Source organism: Pan paniscus, chromosome 5, assembly GCF_029289425.2.
Source record: "Pan paniscus chromosome 5, NHGRI_mPanPan1-v2.0_pri, whole genome shotgun sequence".
Lineage (NCBI taxonomy): Eukaryota > Metazoa > Chordata > Mammalia > Primates > Hominidae > Pan > Pan paniscus.
The window spans coordinates 141,256,553-141,282,769 of NC_073254.2; the positions used below are offsets into that span (position 1 = coordinate 141,256,553).

Genomic DNA, 26,217 nt, shown 5'->3' on the forward strand with positions numbered 1-26,217 from the left:
TGCCAGGTAAATAATTCGGGAGGTTGACTATTAAGCTACTCAAGGAGATAACAGAGAAAGGCAAAAAACAAGTTAAAGAAATTTAAAAAACAATCCAGTATATGAAAGAAAACTTTTCCAGAGAAATAGATACAATAAAGAAAAAAAATCACAATTTCTGGAAATGAAAGACACACTGGGACATAAAAAATACAGTGGAAAGTTTCAACAACAGACTAGAACAAGTAGAAGAAAGAATATGAGAGCTCAACGAAAAGGTTTTCAAATTAATGCAATCAGACAAAGACAAAGAAAAACTCTCCAAGAAATATGGGATTAGGTAAAATGGCCAAACCTATGAATAACTGGTGTTCCTGGGGCAGAAGACAAGTCTAAAAGTTTGGAAAACTCATTTTAGGGAATAATTGAGGAAAAGAAGCTCAAAGAACACCTGGAAAATTCATTGGGAAAAGATCATCACCAAGGCACATAGTCATAAGGTTATCTAAAGTCAAGATGAAGGACAGAATCTTAAGAGCTCTGAGACAAAAGCATCAGGTAACCTGTAAAAGAAAACCTATCAGACTAACAGTAGATTTCTCAGTAGAAACCTTACAAGCCAGAAGGAACTGGGGTCTTATTTATAGTCCACTAAAGCAAAATAATTGTCAGCCAATAATTTTGTATCCAGCAAAACTAAGCTTCATAAATGAAAGACAGATAAAATCTTTTTCAGACAAACAAATGCTAATTAAATTTGCTGCCACCAAACAAGCACTACAAGAAATGCTAAAAGGAGTTCTAAATCTTGAAATAAATCTTGATATACACCAAAATAGAACCTCCAAAGGCATAAATCTCACAGGGCTTATAAAACATAACACAATGAAAAAAAAAGTATCAAGGCAAAAACTAACATGATGAATAAAAAAGTACCTCACATCTCAATATTAATGTTGAAAGTAAATGGACTAAATGCTCCACTTCAAAGAAACAGAGTAGGAGAATGGATAAACAACCACCAGTAAAATATCTGCTGTCTTCAAGAGACTCACTTAACACATGACTCACATAAACTTGAGGTAAAGGGGTGAAAAAAGACATTCCACACAAATAGAAACCAAAACCAAGTAGAAGTAGCTATTCTTATATCAGATAAAACAGGCTTTAAAGCAAAAAAAAAAAAAAAAAAAAAAAAAGGACAAAGAAGGACATTATACAATAATGGATTAGTACAACAGGAAGATATTAAAATCTTAAATTTATATGCACCTAACACTGGAGCTCCCACATTTATAAAACCATTACTACTAGACTTAAGAAATGAGATTGACAACAACACAGGAATATTGGGAGACTTTAATACTCCACTGACAGCACTAGACAGGTCATCAAGACAGAAAGTCAACAAAGAAAAAATGGACTTAAACTATACTCTACAACAAATGGACTTAACAGATATTTACAAAACATTCTACCCAACAACTGCAGAATATACATTCTATTCATCAGCACATGGAACATTCTCCAAGATAGACCACACGATAAGCCACAAAACAAGTCTCAGCAAATTTAAGAAAATCAAAATTATACCAAGTACTCTCTCAGACTGCAGTGGAATAAAATTGGAAATCAACTCCAAAAGGAACCCTCAAAACTATACAAATACATGGAAATTAAACAATCTTTTCTTGAATGATTTATGGTTTAACAAAATCAACATAGATATTAAAAAATCATTTGAAATGAATGATAACAGTGACACAACTTGTCAAAACACCTGGGATACAACAAAAGCAGTGTTAAAAGGAAAGTTCATAGCATTAAATGCCTACATCAAAAAGTCTGAAAGAGCACAAATAGACAACCTAATGTCACACTTCAAGGAATTAGAGAGACAAGAACGAACTAAACCCAAACCCAGTAGAAGAAAAGATATAACCAAGATCAGAAGAGAATTAAATGAAATTGAAAGAAAAAAATACAAAAGATAAATGAAGGAAAAAGCTAGTTTTCCGAAAAGATAAAACTGATAACCATTAGCAAGATTAACCAAGAAAAAAGCAGATCCAAATAAGCTCAATTAGAAATAAAACAGGAGTTATTACAGACAATATCACAGAAATATAAAAGATCATTCAAGGCTACTATGAACACCTTTATGTGCACAAACTAGAAAATCTAGAGGAGACAAATAAATTTGTGGAAATATACAACCATCCTAGATTAAATTAAGAAGAAACAGAAACCCTGAACAGACCAATAACAGCAACAAGATTTAATCAGCAATTAAAAAAAATTGCCAACAGAAAAAAGTCCAGGACTAGATAAATTCACAGCTGAATTCTATCAGACATTCAAAGAGAAACAGTACCAATCCTACTGAAACTATTCCAAAAGATAAAGAGAGAATCCTTCCTAAATCTATCTATGAAGTCAGTATCACCCTAATACCAAAACACAAAAGGACATAACATAAAAAGAAAACTACAGACCAATATCTCTGATAAACACAGATGCAAAAAAATCCTCAAAATAATACTTGCTAATCAAATCTAACAACATATCAAATAGGTAATACATCATGCTCAAGATAGGTAATACATCATGATCACAATGTAGGGATGGTTTAACATACACACAAGTCAGTAAATATGATATATCACATAAACGGAATTAAAAACAATAAAAGTATTATTATTATCTCAATAAAAACAAAAAAAGCATGTGATAAAATCTAGCACCCCTTTAGATTAAAACCCTTAACAAAATAGGCATAGACAGGACTTACCTCAAAGTAATAAAAGCCATACAGAACCCACAGCCAACATCATAGAGAATCGGAAAAAGTTGAAAGCATTCCCCCTGAGAGCTGAAAAAAGACAAGGATACCCACTTTCACCACTTCTATTTGACACAGCACTAGAAGTTCTAGCCAGAGCAATCACACAAGAAAAAGAAATAAAGGGCATCCAAACTAGAAAAGAGGAAGTCAAACTGTCACTTTCTGCTGATTATATGATCATATACCTCAAAAACTCTAAAGACTCATCCAAAAAGCTCCTAGATCTGATAAATAAATTCATTCAAGATTCAGGATACAAAATCAATGTACACAAATCAGTAGCACTGCTATACATCAGCAACAACCAAGCTGAGAATCAAATTAAAAACTAAATCCCTTTTACAACAGCTAAAAAACAAAAACAAAAACAAAAACAAAACAAAACAAAACAAACTTTAGGAATATACTTAACCAAGCAAGTAAAGATCTCTACAAAAAAAAACTACAAAACACTGTTGAAAGATATCACAGATGACACAAACAAATGAAAACACATCCCATGCTCATAGATGGGTAGAATCAATATTATGAAAATGACCATACTGCCAAAATCAATCTACAGATTCAATGCAATTCCCATAAAAATACCACCATCATTCTTCACAAAACTAGAAAAAACAATCTCAAAATTCATATGGAGCCAATAAAGAGCCCACAAAGCCAAAGCAAAACTAAGCAAAAAGAACAAATCTGAAGGCATCTCATTACCCACCTTCAAATTATTATACAAGGCTATAGTTACCAAAACTGCATGGTACTGGTATAAAAATAGGCAAGTACAAATTCTACCAGAGATACAAAGAGAAGCTGGTACCATTCCTTCTGCAATATTCCAAACAATAGAAATAGAGGGACTCTTCCCTAACTCATTTTATGAGGCCAGCATCATCCTGATACCAAAACCTGGCAGAGGCACAATAAAAAATGAAAATTTCAGGCCAATATCCCTGATGAACATGGATGTGAAAATCCTCAATAAAATACTGACAAACCAAATCCAGCAGCATATCAAAAAGCTTATCCACCATGATCAAGTCGGCTTCATCCCTGGGAAGCAAGGATGGTTCAACATATGCAAATAAATAAAAGTAATCCATCAAATAAACAGAACTAATGACAAAAATCACATGATTATCTCAACAGATGCAGAAAAGGCCTTCGATAAAATTCAACACCCCTTTATGCTAAAAACTCTCAATAAACTAGGTATTGATGGAACATATCTCAAAATAATAAGAGCTATTTATGACAAACTTACAGCCAATATCATACTGAATGGGCAAAAACTGGAAGCATTCCCTCTCAAAACTGGCACAAGACAAGGGTGGTCTCTCTCACCACTCCTACTGAACATAGTATTGGAAGTTCTGGCCAAAACAATCAGGCAAGAGAAAGAAATAAAATGTATTCAAATAGAAAGAGAGGAAGTCAAATTGTCTCTGCAGATGACATGATTATATATTTAGAACACTCCATCACCTCAGCCCAAAAACTCTTTAAGCTGATAAGCAACTTCAGCAAAGTCTCAGGATACAAAATCAATGTGCAAAAATCACAGGCATTCCTATACACCAATAATAGAGAGTCAAATCATGAGTGAACTCCCATTCACAACTGCTACGAGGAAAATAAAATACCTAGGAATACAACTTACACGGGACATGAAGGGCCTCTTCAGGGAGAGCTACAAACTACTACTCAAGGAAATAAGAGAGGAGACAAACAAATGGAAAAGCATTCCATGCTCATGAATAGGAAGAATCAATATTGTGAAAATGGTCATACTGCCCAAAGTTATTTGATTCAATGCTATTCCCATCAAGCTACCATTGACTTTCCTCATAGAATTAGAAAAAACTACTTTAAATTTCATATGGAACCAAAAAAGAGCCCACTTAGCCAAGACAATCCCAAGCAAAAAGAACAAAGCTGGAGGCATCATGCTACCTGACTTCAAGCTATACTACAAAGCTATGGTAACCAAAAGAGATATATAGACCAATGGAACAGAACAGAGGCCTCAGAGATAACACCACATAACCATAACCATGTGATCTTCGACAAACCTGACAAAAACAAGCAATGGAGAAAGGATTCCCTACTTAATAAATGGTGCTGGGAAAACTAGTAGCAATATGCAGAAAACTAAAACTAGACCCCTCCCTTACACCTTATACAAAAATTAACTCAAGATGGATTAAAGACTTAAACATAAAATCTAAAACCATAAAAACTATAGAAGAAAACCTAGGCAATACCATTCAGGACATAGGCATGGGCAAAAACTTCATGACTAAAACACCAAAAGCAATTGCAGCAAAAGCCAAAATTGACAAATGGGGTCTAATTAAACTACAGAGTTTCTGCAAGGCAAAAGAAACTATCATCAGAGTGAACAGGCAACCTACAGAATGGGAGAAAATTTTTGCTATCTATCCATCTGACAAAGGTCTAATATCCAGAATCTATAAGCAACTTAAGGAAATTTACAAGAAAAAACAACCCCATCAAAAAGTGGGCAAAGGATATGAACAGACACTTCTGAAAAGAAGACAGCCAACAAATATATGAAACATATTTATGCAGCCAAGAAACATATGAAAAAAAGTTCATCACCACTGGTCATTAGAGAAATGCAAATCAAAACCACAGTGAGATACCATCTCATGCCAGTTAGAATGACAATCATTAAAAACTCAGGAAAAAACAGGTGCTAGAGAGGATGTCGAGAAATAGGGATGATTTTACACTGTTGGCGGGAGTGTAAATCACTTCAACCATTGTAGAAGACAGTGTGACGATTCCTCAAGAATCTAGAACCAGAAATACCATTTGACCCCTCAATCCCATTACTGGGTATATACCCAAAGGATTATGAATCATTCTACTATAAAGACACATGCACACATATGTTTATTGCAGCATTGTTCACAATAACTAAGACTTGGAACCAATGCAAATGCCCATTAAAATGATAGACTGGATAAAGAAAATGTGGCACATACACAACATGGAATACAGCCATAAAACGAATGAGTTCATGTCCTTTGCAGGGAGATGGATGAAGCTGGAAACCATCATTCTCAGCAAACGAACACAGGAACAGAAAACCAAACACTGCATGTTCTCACTCATAAGTAGGAGTCAAACGATGAGAACACATGGACACAGGCAGGAGAATATCACACACCAGGGCCTCTCAGAGGGTGGAGAGCCAGGGGAGGGAGAGCATTAGGACAAATACCCAATGTATGCAGGAATTACAACCTAGATGACGGGTTGATGGGTGCACCAAACCACCGTGGCACATGTATACCTATGTAATAAACCTGCATATTCTGCACATGTATCCCAGAACTCAACGTATAATAAATAAAAAAATAAAAATAGACATGTAGACCAATGGAACAGAATAGAGAACCCAGAAATAAAGCCAAATACTTACAGCCAACTGATCTTCAACAAAGCATAAGAAAAAAACATTAATTGGGGAAAGGACATTATTTAATAAATGGTGCTGGGAAAACTGGCAAGCCACATGTAGAAGAAAGAACCAGATCCTCATCTCTCACCTTATATAAAAATCAACACATGATGGATCAAAGACTTAATCTAAGACATGAAATCATAAAAATTCTAGAAGATAACATTGGAAAAACTCTTCTGGGCATTAGCTTAGGCAAAGAATTCATGACTAAGACCCCAAAAGCAATTGCAACAAAAACAACAATAAATAAATGGGACACAATTAAACTAAAAAGCTTCTGCACAGCAAAAGAAATAAGCAGAGTAACCACAACCCAAAGTGGGAGAAAATATTCACAAACTATGCAATGTCTAACAAAGGACTAATTTCCAGAATCTACAAAGAAGTCAAAGAAATCAGCAAGAAAACCAAAAACAAATAATCTCATTAAAAAGTGGGCAAAGGACATGAAGAAACAATTCTCAAAACGTACAAACAGCCAACGAGCACTTGAAAAAAAAAGTTCAACATCACTAATCATCAGGGAAGTGCAAATTGAAACCACTTATTCCCGCAAGAAAAAAAGGCCATAATTAAAAAGTCAAGGCCGGCACGGTGGCTCACGCCTATAATACCCGCACTTTGGGAGGCCGACGTGGGCAGATCACGAGGTCAGAAGATCAAGACCATCCTGGCTAACATGGTGAAACCCCGTCTCTACTAAAAATACAAAAACATTAGCCGGGCGTGGTGGCGGGCGCCTGTAGTCCCAGATACTCAGGAGGCTGAGACAGGAGAATGGCGTGAATCTGGGAGTTGGAGCTTTCAGTGAGCCAAGATCACGCCACTGCACTCCAGCCTGGGCGACAGAGCGAGATTCCGTCTCAAAAAAAAAAGTCAAAAAAACAATAGATGTTGGTATGGATGTGGTGGGACACTTTTATACTGCTGGTGGGAATGTAAACTAGTACAACCACTATTGAAAACAGTATGGAGATTCCTTAAAGAACTAAAAGTAGAACTACAATTTGATCCAGCAATCCCACTACTGGGTATCTCACCCAAAGGAAAAGAAGACATTATATGAAAAAGACGTAGGCACAAGCATGTTTATAGGAGCACAATTCACAATTGCAAAGATATGAAACCAATCTAAGTGCCCATCAACCAACAAGTGAATAAAGAAAATGTGGTACATATATGCCATGGAATACTACTCAGTCATAAAAAAAAAGGAAATAATGTCTTTTGCACCAAGTTGGATGGAGCTGGAGGCCGATTTTTCTAAGTTAAGTAACTCAGAAATAAAAATCCAAATGTCATATGTTCTCACTTATAAGTGGGAGCTAAGCTCTGAGGATGCAAAGGCATAAGCATGATATAATGGACTCTGCGGGTACAGAAGGAAAACCTGGAAGGGGGGTAAGGGATAAAAAATTACATATTGGGTACAGTGTACACTGCTTGAGTGATGGATGCACAAAAAGCTCAGAAATCACCACTGAAGAATGCATCCATGTAACCAAAAGCACCTACCTGTACCCCGAAAACTATTGAAATAAAAATTGAAATCACTACTGAAATTAAAAATGAAAATTAATTATTAAAAAATGAGATCTAAAAATTACCTCAAAAATAAACTATAGAAATGCATTTTTGTCACCCTTTAATGCAAAAAACAAAGCAGCTCATTGTGTGACAACTATATTAGAAAATAAATTATAGAAAATGTTTAGGGAATTAACTATTTGTTGAACCATTATACTGTTAAGGAAATGCAGAAGGCTTTTTGTTTGATTGTTTTATAAGTTAAACTATACCTACCTTAAAAAAAATTCAAATTCCACTTCAACATCTCTTTAACAAAGAATAGCCCTTCAAGTTCTCCCTAATTATTATCATTTTAGACTATGCCAATACTTGATTATAAAATAAGAACAGAACCCAGAAAAACATGTTGCCTGAGTTTAGTTCAAAAAATCTATTTTCCCCATTAATCTGACTCCATATCCTACTGATATCTGTAAAGAAACATGGAGACATCTAAATTAAAATTTGATATAAATATTGATTTAAATAATTTTCCAAAGCCAAAACCTAACTGAAATGTACTCCCACCACATTTAGAAAAATAATATTTTAAATATAAATAGACTTCATTGGCATTTGAGAACATATTATTTCTACTAAACTCTCCAGTTAACTTTCCAACTTTGGTATTTGGTAATTCTCCAAATTTTCTGGAAACACGATAATATCACATTTCCTAATCTAAGATGTAAAAACAGAATGAAACAAGTATAATAAATATTGTTAGATTTTAAAAAGGTTATGAGTATTACATGATCTCTAAAGTTTTTCCAAACTAATTTTCCTTGAAGCTGTATATATACATTTACCATCCTGTAAAACATTTTTGCCATAGTATTCTATTACATTTTAATAATTTTAAATTTATTTCATCAAATATAATAAATGCATTACTTTCATCAATTGTACTTACATGTTTTGGGATTCCTGGCTTACTGAAGAAATAGAATCAGAACCCTCTACTGGAGTAGGAATTCTTTCTGATAGCAAACTTGTCTAAAAAATAGTAGAATAATTTATATTTCTTACTGATAGCACTAGCCATATATTTATATTTTTATAATTATATTTATAATTATATTTCTTACTGATAGCTCTACCCATAAGATTTCTTATGTTGCATTTTTGTTTTATCCTTAATGTTATTAAAATCAAAATTATCTTCAAATTTTAAATTATTTGGTTGTTAATGAAATATCATATAATATATTTTACAAATAAACCATATCAAATGGGGGGAAAAGACTTAGTTGTCCACTGATATACACATATATGGCTATTGCTACATTACGATCTCTAGTATCCACAACAAAAACCCAGCTGTCTGTAAAAATTACTTTAAAATAACTCCCAAAGAGTGTTAGTCTATGTAAGGAAAATTAACCTAAAGCCTCATCTACGAGAAGAAAAGAATCTGTAGTACCCGTTTAAGTCTTAGAACTTTGTCCCACTGGGAAAGGAGATACTGCAGTCATCCTGTGCCAAATTAAGATGCATTATGTCCCCTAGAGTACTGTGATGCTAAAGAAGTCATATTTGCCCCAGTTAAATATTTCATCCAAAGTACAACACTATAATGGTGCTTATATTTGAAATAAAGATTTGCAGGGAGGAAAAACGAAGCTTGAAAATACTTACCTTTTTCCATGCCTTTGCTATAGATTCATGCAAATTATAAGTGATTAACACCTGCAAGCCTTCACATGTACTATATATGTGACGACACACAGAAATAAAAGCTCCTTTAACCACAGGCAACATTTCTGATCCAGAAAATATAGAAATATCTTCATCGAGAAGTTTTTTCGAAAACTGGGCAATTATATGAGCACCTGTAGGACTAAAAGATGATACCTGAAAGTGATTCCAAGGTTATATTAATCTTGACTTCATAAAGCTCTACCAAAAAGGCTAGTCTTGTCACAAAAACTTAGTCCTCCTCTAACTTTTCTCAGACATGTCAATATTCACGTTCCCACCCATGCGCAGATGTCTAGTAATGAGAACAGTTTCCGTGGGATGGAAGCAAAAAATACAGAGACAGGGAAAAAGCAGGAAAACTTTACAATGAAAAGATTATAGACGCATTGAGACCACGGCCATGTAGATAAGTATTGTCAATTCTACAGTGAAAACATAATCCTAAATGCTCCATTCCTAGCACTTATTGACACATTCCCCATCCCATTAACAGGACTTAGTTCCCCTATATCAAAGGCTGAGAAACTTTTATTTTTCTTTTTTTTTTTTTTTTTGAGATGGAGTGTCCTCTGTCAACCAGACTGGAGTGCAATGGCACGGTCTTGGCTCACTCTGCCTGCTGGGTTCAAGCGATTCTCCTGCCTCAGCCTCCTGAGTAGCTGGGATTACAGGGGCATGCCACCATGCCTGGCTAATTTTTGTACTTTTTTAGTAGAGACGGGGTTTCACCATATTGGCCAGACTGGTCTCGAACTCCTGACCTCAGGTGATAAACCCGCCTCAGCCTCCCAAAGTGCTGGGATTACAGGTGTGAGCCACCATGCCCGGCCGGCTGAGACACTTTTAAAAGTAATAATAGATAAGTACTTAATAAATGCTCAGAATTTACACAAGTTCAATGGTGCGCATTAGATTGTTGTAGTTACAGGTCCTAATATTTTTCCCTATGCCACTGATTTGTTGGAAAAACAGTCATGTTTACTTGGATAACTACTTTACCATGGTGTCATTTAACTTTTTTCTCTAGTTCTCCATATATCCTATAAAGTGATCATTAGATCTAGAGAATTATTTAAAGTTTAACTTCTTTTGTTTCGTTTCCTTTTTTTTCCTTGGTAAAATAACTTCATAGTTGGTTGCCGCTGTCTACCTCCTATTGCATGAAGCACTATCTGGATGTCCCAATTTTAGTGGTGCTAAAGATCACTGGTCAGATGGTATCACACTGACCTCTCTAGTACGTAGTCCTCCCCATCAACCTTTCACCTAATGATTTTAGCATCCATTAATGATCATTTCCTACATCCACTATTTCACTAAGGATTACCAAATTATGATTTTTCTGATTATATCATTTATTTTGCATTTATTAGCTAGAATTCTTCTGTGAAGAACTTTTCCTCAGTAACGTTTTAGTTACACTAAAATACAGTTTGTAAAGAAAAGGCTGGAAAAAAATGCTTAAATTTTCTTTTTATCAATTTGCATACTAACAAGTTGGTGTCCTAGTGACTTCAGCAGGTAACTGATAAAGTGTATTTTTTGTTTGTTTTCTATTTTAGTGCCTTTTCAAACCCATGTATTTTTTTATATACTTTATGTATGTCAATCCATTGCAGTCATTATTTTTCTGATTCTCAAATTGTCCATCTTAAGCCAGTAGGAGGCCCCTTCTGGTTGGCTCTGGGGTACTTTTGACACTATCCCATTGGTCTTAGATAGCTTCTAAAATGGTAAGATACCCCAGGATCATCCTCCATACTTCCTGGCCCAGACCCAGAATCAGCCACTCCTGTCTCTTCTTAGAACAAAAAGATGTTTAGACAATACAGATAACAGCTCACAGTAAAGTAGTTGCTACCATTCCAGTGATAGTGCTGGGAAAAATATAACAAGAGAAAAATAAGTTCATAATTTTATTTCTATTATGAATTGAAGATTTAGGTTTCTTATTTAACCTCTTTAACTTTATACTTTTATCTTTTTCTCTTATATTAAAAAATCTTAGTTCCTTATGACATTACTATAATTACTTATTTGCTCTGTTATAATTATGTATAATAATTTCAAAACAGCAACAGCAATATTACTTCTAAACATACACTAAATGCAGTTTAAGATTACTTTGAGGAAATTTTTTTAACCTTAGAATATATCCCACTGGAAATTTTCAATCAAAATTAGATTATTTGAAGTAATTCTTTTCTCTGCATGAATATGTCACTAACTTGATTGATATTTAAACTTACTAATCCCTTTGTTTGCAGCTTTTAAATACTGTGGCTTCATTTTTTCTTTTCTTTTCTGTTTTTTATTTTTTGTTTTACATTTAGTATGTAAACAGCAAGATGAGTCCAAAGTCAAATCTAAGTATAATCAAGGTATAATCCTAGATATCTTGTTTCCATATCTGTTTCTCCACATTTTTCTCTCCCCTCTCCTAAAATTAACCATTTTCATTAGTTTTCACTTTGTCCATTCATCATTCTCTTTTAAAAATATAAACAAATATGATCATTCATATTTCTTTGTATCATACAAAAGGTAGCATTCTATTAACATTCTTCTGTTCCTTTATTCACTTAACAACATATCCTGAAAATAACTCCACAGAAGTACACAAAAATATTCCCTTTTATAGACAGCTCAGTGCTCCATTGTGTAAACATAATTCAATCAACTAGCCTCTTCTTATTGAACATTTGAGATGATTCCAGTCTTCCATTAATATAAATAATCAGAATCTATACTTTTAACTGGACCATGAAGATTCAGAAGAAAATCTAACATTTTATGCCTTATCTGTTTAACTTCAATGTGAGGGAGACTTTCTTTAATATCAAAAAAAAAAGAAAGAAAGAAAAAAGAGCCAGGTGCAGTGGTTCATGACTGTAATCCCAGCACTTTCGGAGGCAAAGTCGGGTGGATCACTTGAGGTCAGGAGTTTGAGACCAGCCTGGACAACATGGTGAAACTCCATCTCTACTAAAAATACAAAAATTAGCCCAGCACGGTGGCGCACACCTATAGTCTCAGCTACTCTGGAGGCTGAGACAGGAGAATCGCTTGAACCCAGGAGGTGGAGGTTGCAGTGAGCAGAGATCGCACAACTGCACTCCAACCTGGGCGGCAGACTGAGACTCCACCTCAAAAAAATAAAAAAAATAAAAAGAACCCAGATCTCATAAAGATAATGATTGGGAAAAATTTGACTACATGTAAATTAATAATATCTATATAGAAAAAAAACACTTAAATAGGGTTAAGTGGTAGACAATAAAAAGAAGTCTTGGAACTCATGACAAAGAATTAGTCTTCCTAATTTCAAAAACAGTTGTTATTGATAAAGACCTCTAGTTAAATATGGCAGACTGAACATATACATTCACTGCTCTCTTCATAAATACTAAAATTCAAAGTAAAAGGATTTTCCAGTAGGCAATAAAATGCCCAAAGACAAGGAGAATGGAAAGGATGTGGTAGTAAAATTTTAGAACCTGAAAATCAAAATAACAAGCAGTAATTCAGGACATAGAGAAACCTAAATTATCAGCCACAATGTGAAAAACAGAATAAACCTGATTCATTTTATAGAACCTCTCAAAAAACTCAAGAATTGGTGGTAACAAATATCTCTAAATTGGGGGGTAAAAGTGAAATTGAAAACAGAAGAGCTGCCTCAAAGCCAGTTTTAGGAGTCTGACCTCCAGATTCCCTCCCACATTTCATGCAGCTAACCCAGTGTGCTTCTTGAAAGGTAGGCAGAGCTCAAGAAATAGAAGACAACAGAGGGTATCACAGGATTCAGTCGAAGTTTATATACTAACACTTGAGACCCATCACCATTTCCACCCAGCCTTCTTCTCCCACTAGGCTTATATTCCTCAGGCAGCTAACAGTAAGAGGTTTCTCTATGGAATCCCTTAAGAACAAAGGAGAAACCAAATATACTGACATTAGGGGTTCCCAAACAAAATGCCACAGAAAGGGCCCACTAAAGTAAACACCACAAATTACAAGTCCCACTTTCTTGTATCGTTTCCAAGCATCTTTTTACTGACTTTCAAATATTTGAATAAACCTCCAATTTAAAAAAGACCATGATGAGAAATACAGAAAGCAATTTAGAAGGAAAAAAGAAAATATGACAGATTAAAGCTTTATTATCTTTATGTAGGTAAAAAGAACTTATACTCAAAAAAAAATGGGGGCAGGAGGCAAATGGCCAACTAGAAGCAGCGGCCATCAGAGGCTCCCACTGAAAAGAACCAAAACAGTATTTGAATCCTGCACTGGCAACTGAGGTATCCAGGTTTTATCATCGGAACTGACTAGGCGGCTGGCATGACCCATGGAGAGGAAGGAAGAGCAGGGTGGTATGGCAGCCCACCTTAGATCTACACAGGGCAGGGAGCTGCCTCCCCTCAGCCAAGTGGGGTGGTGATTGAGCATGCTACCCAGCCTGGGAAGCTGTGCTTTTCCATGGAACTGTGCTGCCCATGGTTCAGAAGATCCCACTGGTGAGCCCACGCCACTGAGGCCTTCAGTCCGAACCACAGAGCCATGCAGATTCTCAACAGCCACTCGGCTGGAATCATCCTAGGCCTGCCAAGTTCCTGGAGGGAGGGGTGGCCATCACCACTGCTGCTGCTGATTGCTGTCTAAGCCATCTGAGCTCGCTGGGGGAGAGGCAGAGCCAACACTGCTGCGGCTAGCTACCTAAGACACTAAGCTCCCATGGGCGAAGAACTGCAGCTATCACTATAGCTCCAGGCCGTGCTTTTCCCTGCTAGAGCCAGGGAAATTCAGGAGGCTGAACGGCTTGGTCCCAAGAGGTATTCCCCAAAGCGCAGCACACCAGCTGTGGCAGATCTTGGCCAGATTGCCTCTTCAGAACGGATGCTGACTCAACCCTCCTCACTGGGTGGGGCCTCCCTACAGGAACTCCAACAACTCCAGCCAGTGGCTCAGGGACAGAACTCTGATCTCCCTGGCCTGAGCCCCTAGAAGAAGGGGTGACCGCAGTCTCTATGGAACAGCAGACTTAGTCTTTCCTCCTGCTAGCTCTGAGGAATCTGGGCAGCCCGGAAGAGTTGGTTTCCCCCCAGTGCAGCACACCCTCTGCCAAGGAGCAGTCAAAGTGGGTCCTGGTTCCCATGCCCCCCAACTGGGTGAGACACCCCAAAAGGGGTCACCAGACACCCTACACAGGAGCGTTCCTACTGGCATCAGGTTGGTGCCCCTCAAGGTCAGAGATCCCAGAGGAAAGAGCCAGGCACCCATCTTTGCTGTTCTCCAGCCTCCTCAGGTGACATCTCCAGGTGTGGAAGCGAACCAGATGAATAGGGCCTGAAGTGAACCCCCAGCAAACCACAGCAGCCCTACAGAAGAGGGACCTGACAATTGAAAGAAAAACAAACAGAAAGCTACAACAACAGCATCAACTAAAAAAATCCTCAAAAAAACCTCATCCAAGGGTCAGCAGCCTCAAAGATCCAAAGTGAACAAACTCATGAAGATGAGAAAGAATCAATGAAAAAAATGCTGAAAACCCAAAAGGCCAGATTGTCTCTTTTCCTCCAAATGATCACAACACCTCTCCAGCAAGGGCACAGAACTGGACGGAGGATGAGATGGATGAATCGACAGAAGTGGGCTTCAGAAGGCAGGTAATAACAAACTTCAATGAGGTAAAGGAGCATGTTCTAACCCAATGCAAAGATGCTTGGAACCATGATACTAGGTTACAGGAGCTGCTAACTAGAATAACCAGCTTAGAGAGGAACATAAATGACCTGATGGAGTTGAAAAACACAACACGAAAACTCTGTGAATCATACACAAGAATCAATAGCCAAATCAATCAAGTGGAAGAAAAAATACCAGTGTTTGAAGACTATCTTGCTGAAATAAGGCAGGCTTAGAGAAAAAAGAGTAAGAAGTAATGTACAAAACCTACAAGAATTATGGGACTATGTAAAAAGACTGAACCTATGACTGATTGGAGTACCTAAAAGAAACGGGAAGAATGGAACCAAGTTAGAAAACACACTTCAGGATATCATCCAGGAGAACTTCCCCAACCTAGCAGGACAGGCCAACATTCAAATTCAGGAAATACAGAGAACCTCACTAAGATACTCCACGAGAAGATCAACCACAAGACACATAATCATCAGATTCTCCAAGGCTGAAATGAAAGAAAAAATGTTAAGGGCAGCCAGAGAGAAAGGCCAGGTCACCTACAAAGGGAAGCCCATCAGAGTAACAGCGGATATCTCAGCAAAAAATCTATAGGCCAGAAGAGAATAGAGGCCAATATTAAATACTTTTTTTTTTTTTTGAGACAGAGTCTCGCTCTGTCACCCAGGCTGGAATGCAGTGGCATGATCTCGACCCACTGCAACCTCCTCCTCCCAGGTTCAAGCAATTCTCCTGCCTCAGCCTCCTGAGTAGCTGGGACTATAGGCATGTGCCACCATACCTGGCTAATTTTTCTATTTTTAGTACAGACAGAGTTTCGCCATGTTGGCCAGGCTGGTCTCGAACTCCTGACGTCAGGTGATCTGCCCGCCTCAACCTCCCAAAGTGCTAGGATTACAGGCATGAGCTATGGCACCCAGCCATTGAACATTCTTAAAGAAAAAAATTTTCAACTCAGAATTTCATATCTGGCCAAACGAAGCTTCATAAATAAATAAAATCCTTTACAGACAATCAAATGCTAAGGGAGTTCATCACCACCAGGCCTGCCTTGCAAGAGTTCCTGAAGCAAGCACTAAATAGGGAGAGGAAAAATCAGTACCAGCCACTGAAAAAAAACACACTAAACTACAAAGACCAATGACATTATGAAGAAACTGGATTAACTAGTGTGCAAAATAACCAGCTGGCATCATGATGACAGGATCAAATTCACACATAACAATATTAACCTACAATGTAAATGGGCTAACTGCCTCAATTAAAAGATACAGACTGGAAAATTGGATAAAGAGTCAAGACGAATCAGTGTGCTGTATTCAAGAGACTCATCTCATATGCAAATATACACATAGGCTCAAAAAACCAAAAAAAAAGAGATAGAGGTAAATCTACCTAGCAAATGGAAAGCAGAAAAAAAGCAGGGGTTTCAACACCAGTTTCTGACAAAACAGACTTTAAACCAACAAAGATCAAAAAAGACAAAGAAGGCCATTACATAATGGTAAAGGGATCAATTCAACAAGAAGAGCTAACTATCCGAAATATATATGCACCCAATATAGGAGCACCCAGTTTGATAAAACAAGTTTTTAGAGACCTAAAAGTGGCTTAGACTACCACACAATAATAGTGGGAGACTTTAATACCCCACTGACAATATGAGACAGTGGGGTATTAACGAGACAGAAAATTAACAAGGATACTCAGGACTTGAACTCAGCTCTGGATCAAGAGGACCTAATAGATATCTACAGAACTCTCCACCCGAAAACAACAGAATATACATTCTTCTCAGTGCCACATGGCACTTACTTTAAAATCAACCACATAATTGGAATTAAAACACTCCTCAGCAAATGCAAAAGAAATGAAATCATTATAAACAGTCTCTCAAACCACAATGCAAAACTCAAGATTAAGAAACTCACCCAAAACCACACAAATACATCAAAATTGAACAACCTGCTCCTGAATGACTCCTAGGTAAATAATGAAAGTAAGGCAGAAATCAAGAATTTCTTTGAAGCCAATGAAAACAAAAAGACAACATACCAAAATCACTGGGACGCAGCTAAAGCAGTGTTAGGAGGGAAATTGATAGCACTAAATGCCCACATCAGGAAGCTAGAAAGATCTCAAATCAACACCATAACATCAAAACTAAAATAACTAGCAAATCAAGAGCAAACAAATACAAAAGCTAGAAGAAGACAGGAAATAACTAAGAACAGAGCAGAAATGAAGGAGAGACAGACATGAAAACCCTTCAGAAAAAATCAATGAATCCAAGAGCTGTTTTCTTGAAAAAATAAAATAGACCACTAGTTAGATTAATAAAGAAGAAAAGAGAGAAGAATCAAATAGATGCAATAAAAAATGAAAAAACAGATATCACCACCAACCCCACAGAGTCAAACTACCATCAGAGAATACTACAAACATCTCTGCGTAAATAAACTAGAAAATCTAGAAGAAATGGTTAAATTCCTGGACACATAAACCCTCCCAAGAAGAAGTCAAATCCTTGAATAGACCAATAACAAGCTCTGAAATTGAGGCAGTAATAAATAGCCTAGCAACTAAAAAAAGCCCAGGACCAAATGGATTCACAGCCAAACTCTACCACAGGTACCAAGAGGAGCTGGTACCATTCCTGCTGAAACTATTCCTAACAATTAAAAGGAAGGGATTCCTTCCTAACTCATTTTATGAGGCCACCATCATCCTGATACCAAAGCCTGGCAGAGACACAACAAAAAAAGAAAACTTCAGGCCAATATCCCTAATGAACATCAGTGTGAAAATCCTCAACAAAATACTCACAAACCAAATCCAGCAGCACATCAAAAAGCTTATCCACCATGATCAAGCTGGCTTCATCCCTGGGATGCAAGGCTGGTTCAACATACACAAATCAATAAACATAATTCATCACGTAAACAGAACCAATGACAAAAACCATGATTACCTCAATAGATGCAGAAAAGACCTTTGATAAAATTAAACATCCCTTCATGCTAAAAACTCTCAATAAACTAGGTATTGATGGAACATATCTCAAAATAATAAGAGCTATTTATGACAAACTTACAGACAATATTATACTGAATGGACAAAAGCTAGAAGCACTCCCTTTCAAAACCAGCAAAAGACAAGGATGCCCTCTCTCACCACTCCTATTAAACATAGTATTGGAAGTTCTGGCCAAGGCAATCAGGCAATAGAAACAAATAAAGGGTATTCAAATAGGAAGAGAGGAAGTCAAATTGTCTCTGTTTGCAGATGACATGATCCTATATTTAGAAAACCCCATCGTGTCAGCCCAAAAGCTCCTTAAGCTGACAAGCAACTTTAGCAAAGTCTCAGTATATAAAATCAATGTGCAAAAATCAGAACCATTACTATACATCAACAACAGACAGAGAGCCAAATCATGAATGAACTCCCATTCACAATTGCTACAAAAAGAATAAAATACCTAGGAATACAGCTAACAAGGGACGTGAAGGAACTCTTCAAAGTGAACTATAAGCCACTGCTCAAGGCAATAAGAGAGGACATAAACAAATGGAAAAACATTCTATCCTCATGGATAGCAAGAATCAACATTGTGAAAATGGCCATACTGCCCAAAGTAAATCATAGATTCAATGCTATTCCCATCAAACTACCATTGACATTCTTCACAGAATTAGAAAATAAACTACTTAAAAAAAATTCATATAGAACCAAAAAAGAAAAAAAAAAAGAGCCCATATAGCCAAGTCAATCCTAAACAAAAAGAACAAATCTGGAGGCATCACGCTACCTGACTTCAACTATACTAAAAGACTACAGTAACCAAAACTGCATAGTACTGGTACAGAAACAGACATATTGACCAATGGAAAAGAATAGAGGCCTCAGAAATAAGACCACATCTACAACCATTTGATCTGTGACAAACCTAACAAAAACAAGCAATGAAGAAAGGAATCCCTATCTAATAAATGGTGGTGGGAAAACTGGCTAATCATATGCAGAAAACTGAAAATGGAAGCCTTCCTTACACCTTATATAAAAATTTACTCAAAATGGATTAAAGACTTGAATGCAAAACTCAAAACCATAAAACCACAGAAGAAAACCTAGACAATACCATTCAGGACATGGGCATGAGCAAAGATTTTATGATGAAATCGCAAAAAGCAATTGCAACAAAAGCTAAAACTGATAAATAAGATCTAATTAAACTAAAGAGCTTCTGCAAAGCAAAAGAAGCTATTATCAGCATGAACAGGCAACCTGCAGAATGGGAGAAAATTTTTGCAATGTACCATCTGACAACATATAATACCCAGAATTTACAAGGAACTTAAACAAATTTACAAGAAAAAAATAAGCAACCCCATCAAAAAGTAGACATGAATGGACACTTCTCAAAAGAAGACATTTATGCAGCCAACAAACCTATGAAAAAAAGCTCAATATTAGTGATCATTAGAGAAATGCAAATCAAAACCACAATGAGATACCATCTCATGCCAGTTAGAATGGCAATTATTAAAAAGTCAAGGAACAACAGATGCTAGAGTGGATGTGGAGAAATAGGAATGCTTTTACACTGTTGGTGGAAATGTAAATTAGTTCAACCACTTCTGACAGTGTGGCAATTCCTCAAGGATCTAGATGCAGAAATATCATTTGAGTCAGCAATCCCACTACTGGGTATATACCCAAAGGAATATAAATCATTCTATTATAAAGATACATGCACACGTATGTTTACTGCAGCACTATTCACAATAGCAAAGATGTGGAATCAACCCAAATGCCTATTAATTATAGACTGGATAAGAAAATGTGGCACACATACACCATGGAATACTATGCAGCCATAAAAATGAATGAGCTCATGTCCTTTGCAGGCAGATGGATGAAGCTGGAAACCATCATCCTCAGCAAACTAACACGGAAACAGAAAACCAAATACCACATGTTCTCACTCATAAGTGGGAGATGAAAAATGAGAACACATGGACACACAGAGGAGAACAACACACACCAGGGCCTGTTGGTGGGGAAGGGGCAAGGGGAGGGAGAGTGTCAGGACAAATAGCTAATGCATGCAGGGCTTAATACCTAAGTGAGGTTGATATGTGCAGCAAACCATCATGGCACACATTTACCTATGTAACAAACATGCATGTTCTGCACATGTATCCTGGAACTTAAAAGTAAAATTTAAAAAAAAAAAAAAAAAAGAATAGGACACTAAAATAACAATGTGCTCTTCTAAAAAAAAAAAAAAAGGTTGGGGGGGAGGTTCCAAGATGGCTGAATAGGAACAGCTCCAGTCTACAACTCCCAGCGTGAGCGATGCAGAAGATGGGTGATTTCTGCATTTCCAACTGAGGTACCAGATTCATCTCACTGGGGCTTGTCGGACACTGGGTGCAGCCCATGGAGTGTGAACCGAAGCAGGGCGGGGCATCGCCTTGAAAGCGAAGCCCAAGGGGTCGGGGAATTCCCTTTCCTAGCCAAGGGAAGCTATGACAGACGGTATCTGGAAAATTGGGACACTCCCACCCAAATACTGCACTTTTCCAATGGTCTTAGCAACAGCACACCAGGAGATTATATCCTGCACATGGCTTGGAGGGTCCCAAGCCCACAGAGCCTCCCTCACGGCTAGCACAGCAGTCTGAGATCAAACTGCAAGGTGACAGCGAGGCTGGGGGAGGGGCATCTGCCATTGCTGAGGCTTCAGTAGATAAACAAAGTGGCTGGAAAGCTTGAACTGGAGCCCACCGTAGCTCAAGGAGGCCTGCCTGCCTCTGTAGATGCCACCTCTGGGGACAGGGCATAGCTGAACAAAAGGCAGCAGAAACTTCTGCAGACTTAAATGTCCCTGTCTGACAGCTTTGAAGAGAGTAGTGGTTCTCCCTCTCTCCTCCTCCTCAAGTGGGTCCCTCCCTCCTCAAGTGGGTCCCTGCCTCCCAAGTAGCCTAACTGGCAGACAACTCTCAGTAGGGGCCGATGGACACCTCATATAACCGGGTGCCCTCCTGAGACGAAGCTTCCAGTGGAACGACCAGGCAGCAACATTTGCCATTCTGCAATATTTGCTGTTCTGCAGCCTCCACTGGTGATACCCAGGCAAACAGCGTCTGGAGTGGACCTCCAGCAAACTCCAACAGACCTGCACCGGAGGGTCCTACTGTTAGAAGGAAAACTAACAAACAGAAAGAATACCCACACCAAAACCCCATCTGTACGTCACCATCATAAAAGAAAAAAGGTAGATAAAATCACAAAGATGGGGAGAAAACAGAGCAGAAAAGCTGAAAATTCTAAAAATCAGAGCACCTCTTCTCCTCCAAAGGAATGCAGCTCCTCGCCAGCAACAGAACAAAGCTGAATGGAGAATGACTTTGATGAGTTGAGAGAAGAAGGCTTCAGATGATCGGTAATAACAAACTTCTCCAAGCTAAAGGAGGATGTTCAAACCCATCGCAAACAAGCTAAAAAACTTCAGAAAAGATTAGATGAATGGCTAACTACAATAAACAGCATAGAGAAGACCTTAAATGACCTGATGGAGCTGAAAACCATGGCATGAGAACTACGTGACGCATGCAAAAGCTTCAGTAGCCAATTCGATCAACTGGAAGAAAGGGTACCAGTGAATGAAGATCAAATGAATGAAATTAAGCAAGAAGAGAAGTTTAGAGAAAAGGACTAAAAAGAAATGAACAAAGCCTCCAAGAAATATGGGACTACGTGAAAAGACCAAATCTACGTCTGACTGATGTACCTGAAAGTGACGGGGAGAATAAAACCAAGTTGGAAAACGCTCTTCAGGATATTATCCAGGAGAACTTCCCCAACCTAGCAAGGCAGGCCAACATTCAAATTCAGGAAGTACAGAGAACACCACAAAGATACTCCTCAAGAAGAGCAACTGCAAGACACATAATTGTCAGATTCACCAAAGTTGAAATGAAGGAAAAAAATGTTAAGGGCAGCCAGAGATAAAGGTCGGGTTATTCACAAAGAGAAGCCCATCAGACTAACAGCGGATCTCTCGGCAGACACTCTGCAAGCCAGAAGAGAGTAGCGGCCAATATTCAACCTTCTTGAAGAAAAGAATTTTCAACCCAGAATTTCATGTCCAGCCAAACTAAGCTTCAAAAGTGAAGGAGAAATAAAATCCTTTGCAGACAAACAAATGCTCAGAGATTTTGTCACCACCAGGCCTGCCTTACAAGAGCTGCTGAAGGAAGCACTAAACATAGAATGGAACAACTGGTACCAGCCACTGCAAAAACATGCCTAATTGTAAAGACCATCAAGGCTCGGAAGAAACTGCATCAACTAACAAGCAAAATAACCAGCTAACATCATAATGACAGGATCAAATTCACATATAACAATATTAACCTTAAATGAAAATGGGCTAAATGCTCCAATTAAAAGACATAGACTAGCAAATTGGATAAAGAGTCAAAACCCATCAGTGTGCTATATTCAGGAGACCCATATCATGTGGAGAGACACACATAGGCTGAAAATAAAGGGATGGAGGAAGATCTACCAAGCAAATGGAAAAGCAGGGGTTGCAATCCTAGTCTCTGATAAAACAGACTTTAAACCAACAAAGATCAGAAGAGACAAAGAAGGACATTACATAATGGTAAAGGGATCAATTCAACAAGAAGAGCTAACTATCCTAAATATATATGCACCCAATACAGGAGCACCCAGATTCATAAAGCAAGTCCTTAGAGACCTACAAAGAGACTTACACTCCCACACAATAATAATGGGAGACTTTAACACCCCACTGTCAACATTAGACAGATCAAAGAGATAGAAAGTTAACAAGGATATCCAGGAATTGAACTCAGCTCTGCACCAAGCAGACCTAATAGACATCTACAGAACTCTCCACCCCAAATCAACAGAATATACATTCTTCTCAGCACCACATTGCACTTATTTCAAAATTGACCACATAGTTGGAAGTAAAGCACTCCTCAGGAAATGTAAAAGAACAGAAATTATAACAAACTGGCTCTCAGACCACAGTGCAATCAAACTAGAACTCAGGATTAAGAAACTCACTCAAAACTGCTCAACTACATGGAAACTGAACAACCTGCTCCTGAATGACTACTGGGTACATAACGAAATGAAGGCAGAAATAAAGATGTTCTTTGAAACCAACGAGAACAAAGACACAACGTACAAGAATCTCTGGGACACATTCAAAGCAGTATGCAGTGGGAAATTTATAGCACTAAATGCCCACAAGAGAAAGCAGGAAAGATTTAAAATTGACACCCTAACATCACAATTAAAAGAACTAGAGAAGCAAGAGCAAACACATTCAAAAGTTAGCAGAAGTCAAAAAATAACTAAGATCAGAGCAGAACTGAAGGAGATAGAGACACAAAAAAACACTTCAAAAAAAATCAATGAATCCAGGAGCTGGTTTTTTGAAAAGATCAACAAAATTGATAAACTGATAGCCAGGCTAAAAGAAAAGAGAGAAGAATCAAATAGATGTAATAAAAAATGATAAAGGGTATATCATCACCAATCCCACAGAAATACAAACTACCATCAGAGAATATTATAAACACCTCCACGCAAAAAAACTAGAAAATCTAGAAGAAATGGATAAATTCATGGACACATACACCCTCCCAAGACTAAACCAAGAAGAAGCTGAATCCCTGAATAGACCAATATCAGGCTCTGAAATTGAGGCAATAATTAATAGCCTACCAACCAAAAAAAGTCCAGGACCAGACGGATTCACAGCCAAATTCTACCAGAAGTACAAAGAGGAGCTGGTACCATTACTTCTGAAACTATTCCAATCAATAGAAAAAGAGGGAATCCTCCCTAACTCATTTTATGAGGCCAGCATCATCCTGATACTAAAGCCTGGCAGAAACACAACAAAAACAGGGAATTTTAGACCAATATTCCTGATGAACATCGATGCAAAAATCCTCAATAAAATACTGGCAAACTGAATCCAGCAGCACATCAAAAAGCTTATCCACCACAAACAAGTTGACTTCATCCCTGGGATGCAAGGCTGGTTCAACATATGCAAATCAATAAAGGTAATCCCTCATAGAAACAGAACCAAAGACAAAAACCATATGATTATCTCAATAGATGCAGAAAAGGCCTTCAATAAAAATTCAACAGCCCTTCATGCTAAAAACTCTCAATAAACTAGGTATAGATGGGACGTATCTCAAAATAATAAGAGCTATTTATGACAAACCCACAGCCAATATCATACGGAATGGGCAAAAACTGGAAGCATTCCCTTTGAAAACTGGCACAAGACAGGGATGCCCTCTTTCACCACTCCTATTCAACAGAGTTTTGGAAGTTCTGGCCAGGGCAATCAGGCAGGAGAAGGAAATAAAGGGTATTCAATTAGGAAAAGAGGAAGTCAAATTGTGTCTGTTTGCAAATGACATGATTGTATATTTAGAAAACCCAATCGTCTTGGCCCAAAATCTCCTTAAGCTGATAAGCAACTTCAGCAAAGTCTCAGTATACAAAATCAATGTGTAAAAATCACAGGCATTCCTATACACCAATAACAGACAAACAGAGAGCCAAATCATGAGTGAACTCCCATTCACAATTGCTTCAAAGAGAATAAAATACCTAGGAATCCAACTTACAAGGGATGTGAAGGATCTCTTCAAGGAGAACTACAAACCACTCCTCAATGAAATAAAAGAGGACACAAACAAATGGAAGAATATTCCATGGTCATGGATAGGAAGAATCAATATCATGAAAATGGCCATACTGCCCAAGGTAATTTATAGATTCAATGCCATCCCCATCAAGCTACCAATGACTTTCTTCACAGAATTGGATAAAACTACTTTAAAGTTCATATGGAATCAAAAAAGAGCCAGCATTGCCAAGACAATCCTGAGACAAAAGCTGGAGGCACCATGCCACCTGACTTCAAACTGTACTACAAGGCTACAGTAACCAAAACAGCATGGTACTGGTACCAAAACAGAGATATAGACCCATGGAACAGAACAGAGCCCTCAGAAATAATACCACACATCTACAACCATTTGATCTTTGAGAAACCTGACAAAAACAAGAAATGGGGAAACGATTCCCTATTTAATAAATGGTGCTGGGAAAACTGGCTAGCCATATATAGAAAGCTGAAACTGGATCCCTTCCTTACACCTTATACAAAAATTAATTCAAGATGGATTAAAGACTTAAATGTTAGACCTAAAACCATAAAAACCATAGAAGAAAACCTAGGCATTACCATTCAGGACATAGACATGGGCAAGGACTTCATGACTAAAACACCAAAAGCAATGGCAACAAAAGCCAAAATTGACAAATGGGATCTAACTAAACTAAGGAGCTTCTGCACAGCAAAAGAAACTACCATCAGAGTGAACAGGCAACCTACAGAAAGGGAGAAACTTTTTACAATCTATCCATCTGACAAAGGGCTAATATCCAGAATCTACAAAGAACTCAAACAAATTTACAAGAAAAAAAACAAACAACCCCATCAAAAAGAGGGCAAAGGATATGAATAGACACTTCTCAAAAGAAGACATTTATGCAGCCAACAGACACATGAAAAAATGCTCATCATCACCGGCCATCAGAGAAATGCAAATCAAAACCACAATGAGATACCATCTCACACCAGTTAGAATGGCGATCATTAAAAAGTCAGGAAACAACAGGTGCTGGAGAGGATGTGGAGAAATAGGAACACTATTACACTGTTGGTGGGACTGTAGACTAGTTCAACCATTGTGGAAGACAGTGCAGCAATTCATCAAGGATCTAGAACTAGAAATACCATTTGACCCAGCCATCCCCTTACTGGGTATATACCCAAAGGATTATAAATCAT

General features: G+C 37.6%; 1 protein-coding gene across 2 annotated transcripts in view; it reads right to left on the reverse strand.

Annotated features, from left to right (window-relative positions):
- TBC1D32 (TBC1 domain family member 32) overlaps positions 1-26,217 on the reverse strand; it is a 257,725-nt gene that overhangs the window by 169,544 nt on the left and 61,964 nt on the right. Inside the window, exons 17-19 of one of the 2 annotated variants that reach the window (XM_055114085.2) lie at positions 9,519-9,720; positions 8,794-8,876; positions 2,771-2,851 (exon numbers count right to left, since the gene is read on the reverse strand). In XM_055114085.2, coding sequence (XP_054970060.2) covers positions 2,771-2,851; positions 8,794-8,876; positions 9,519-9,720 — 366 coding nt within the window. The remainder of the gene's footprint in view (positions 1-2,770; positions 2,852-8,793; positions 8,877-9,518; positions 9,721-26,217) is intronic. The other variant, XM_063605438.1, reaches the window with a different exon arrangement.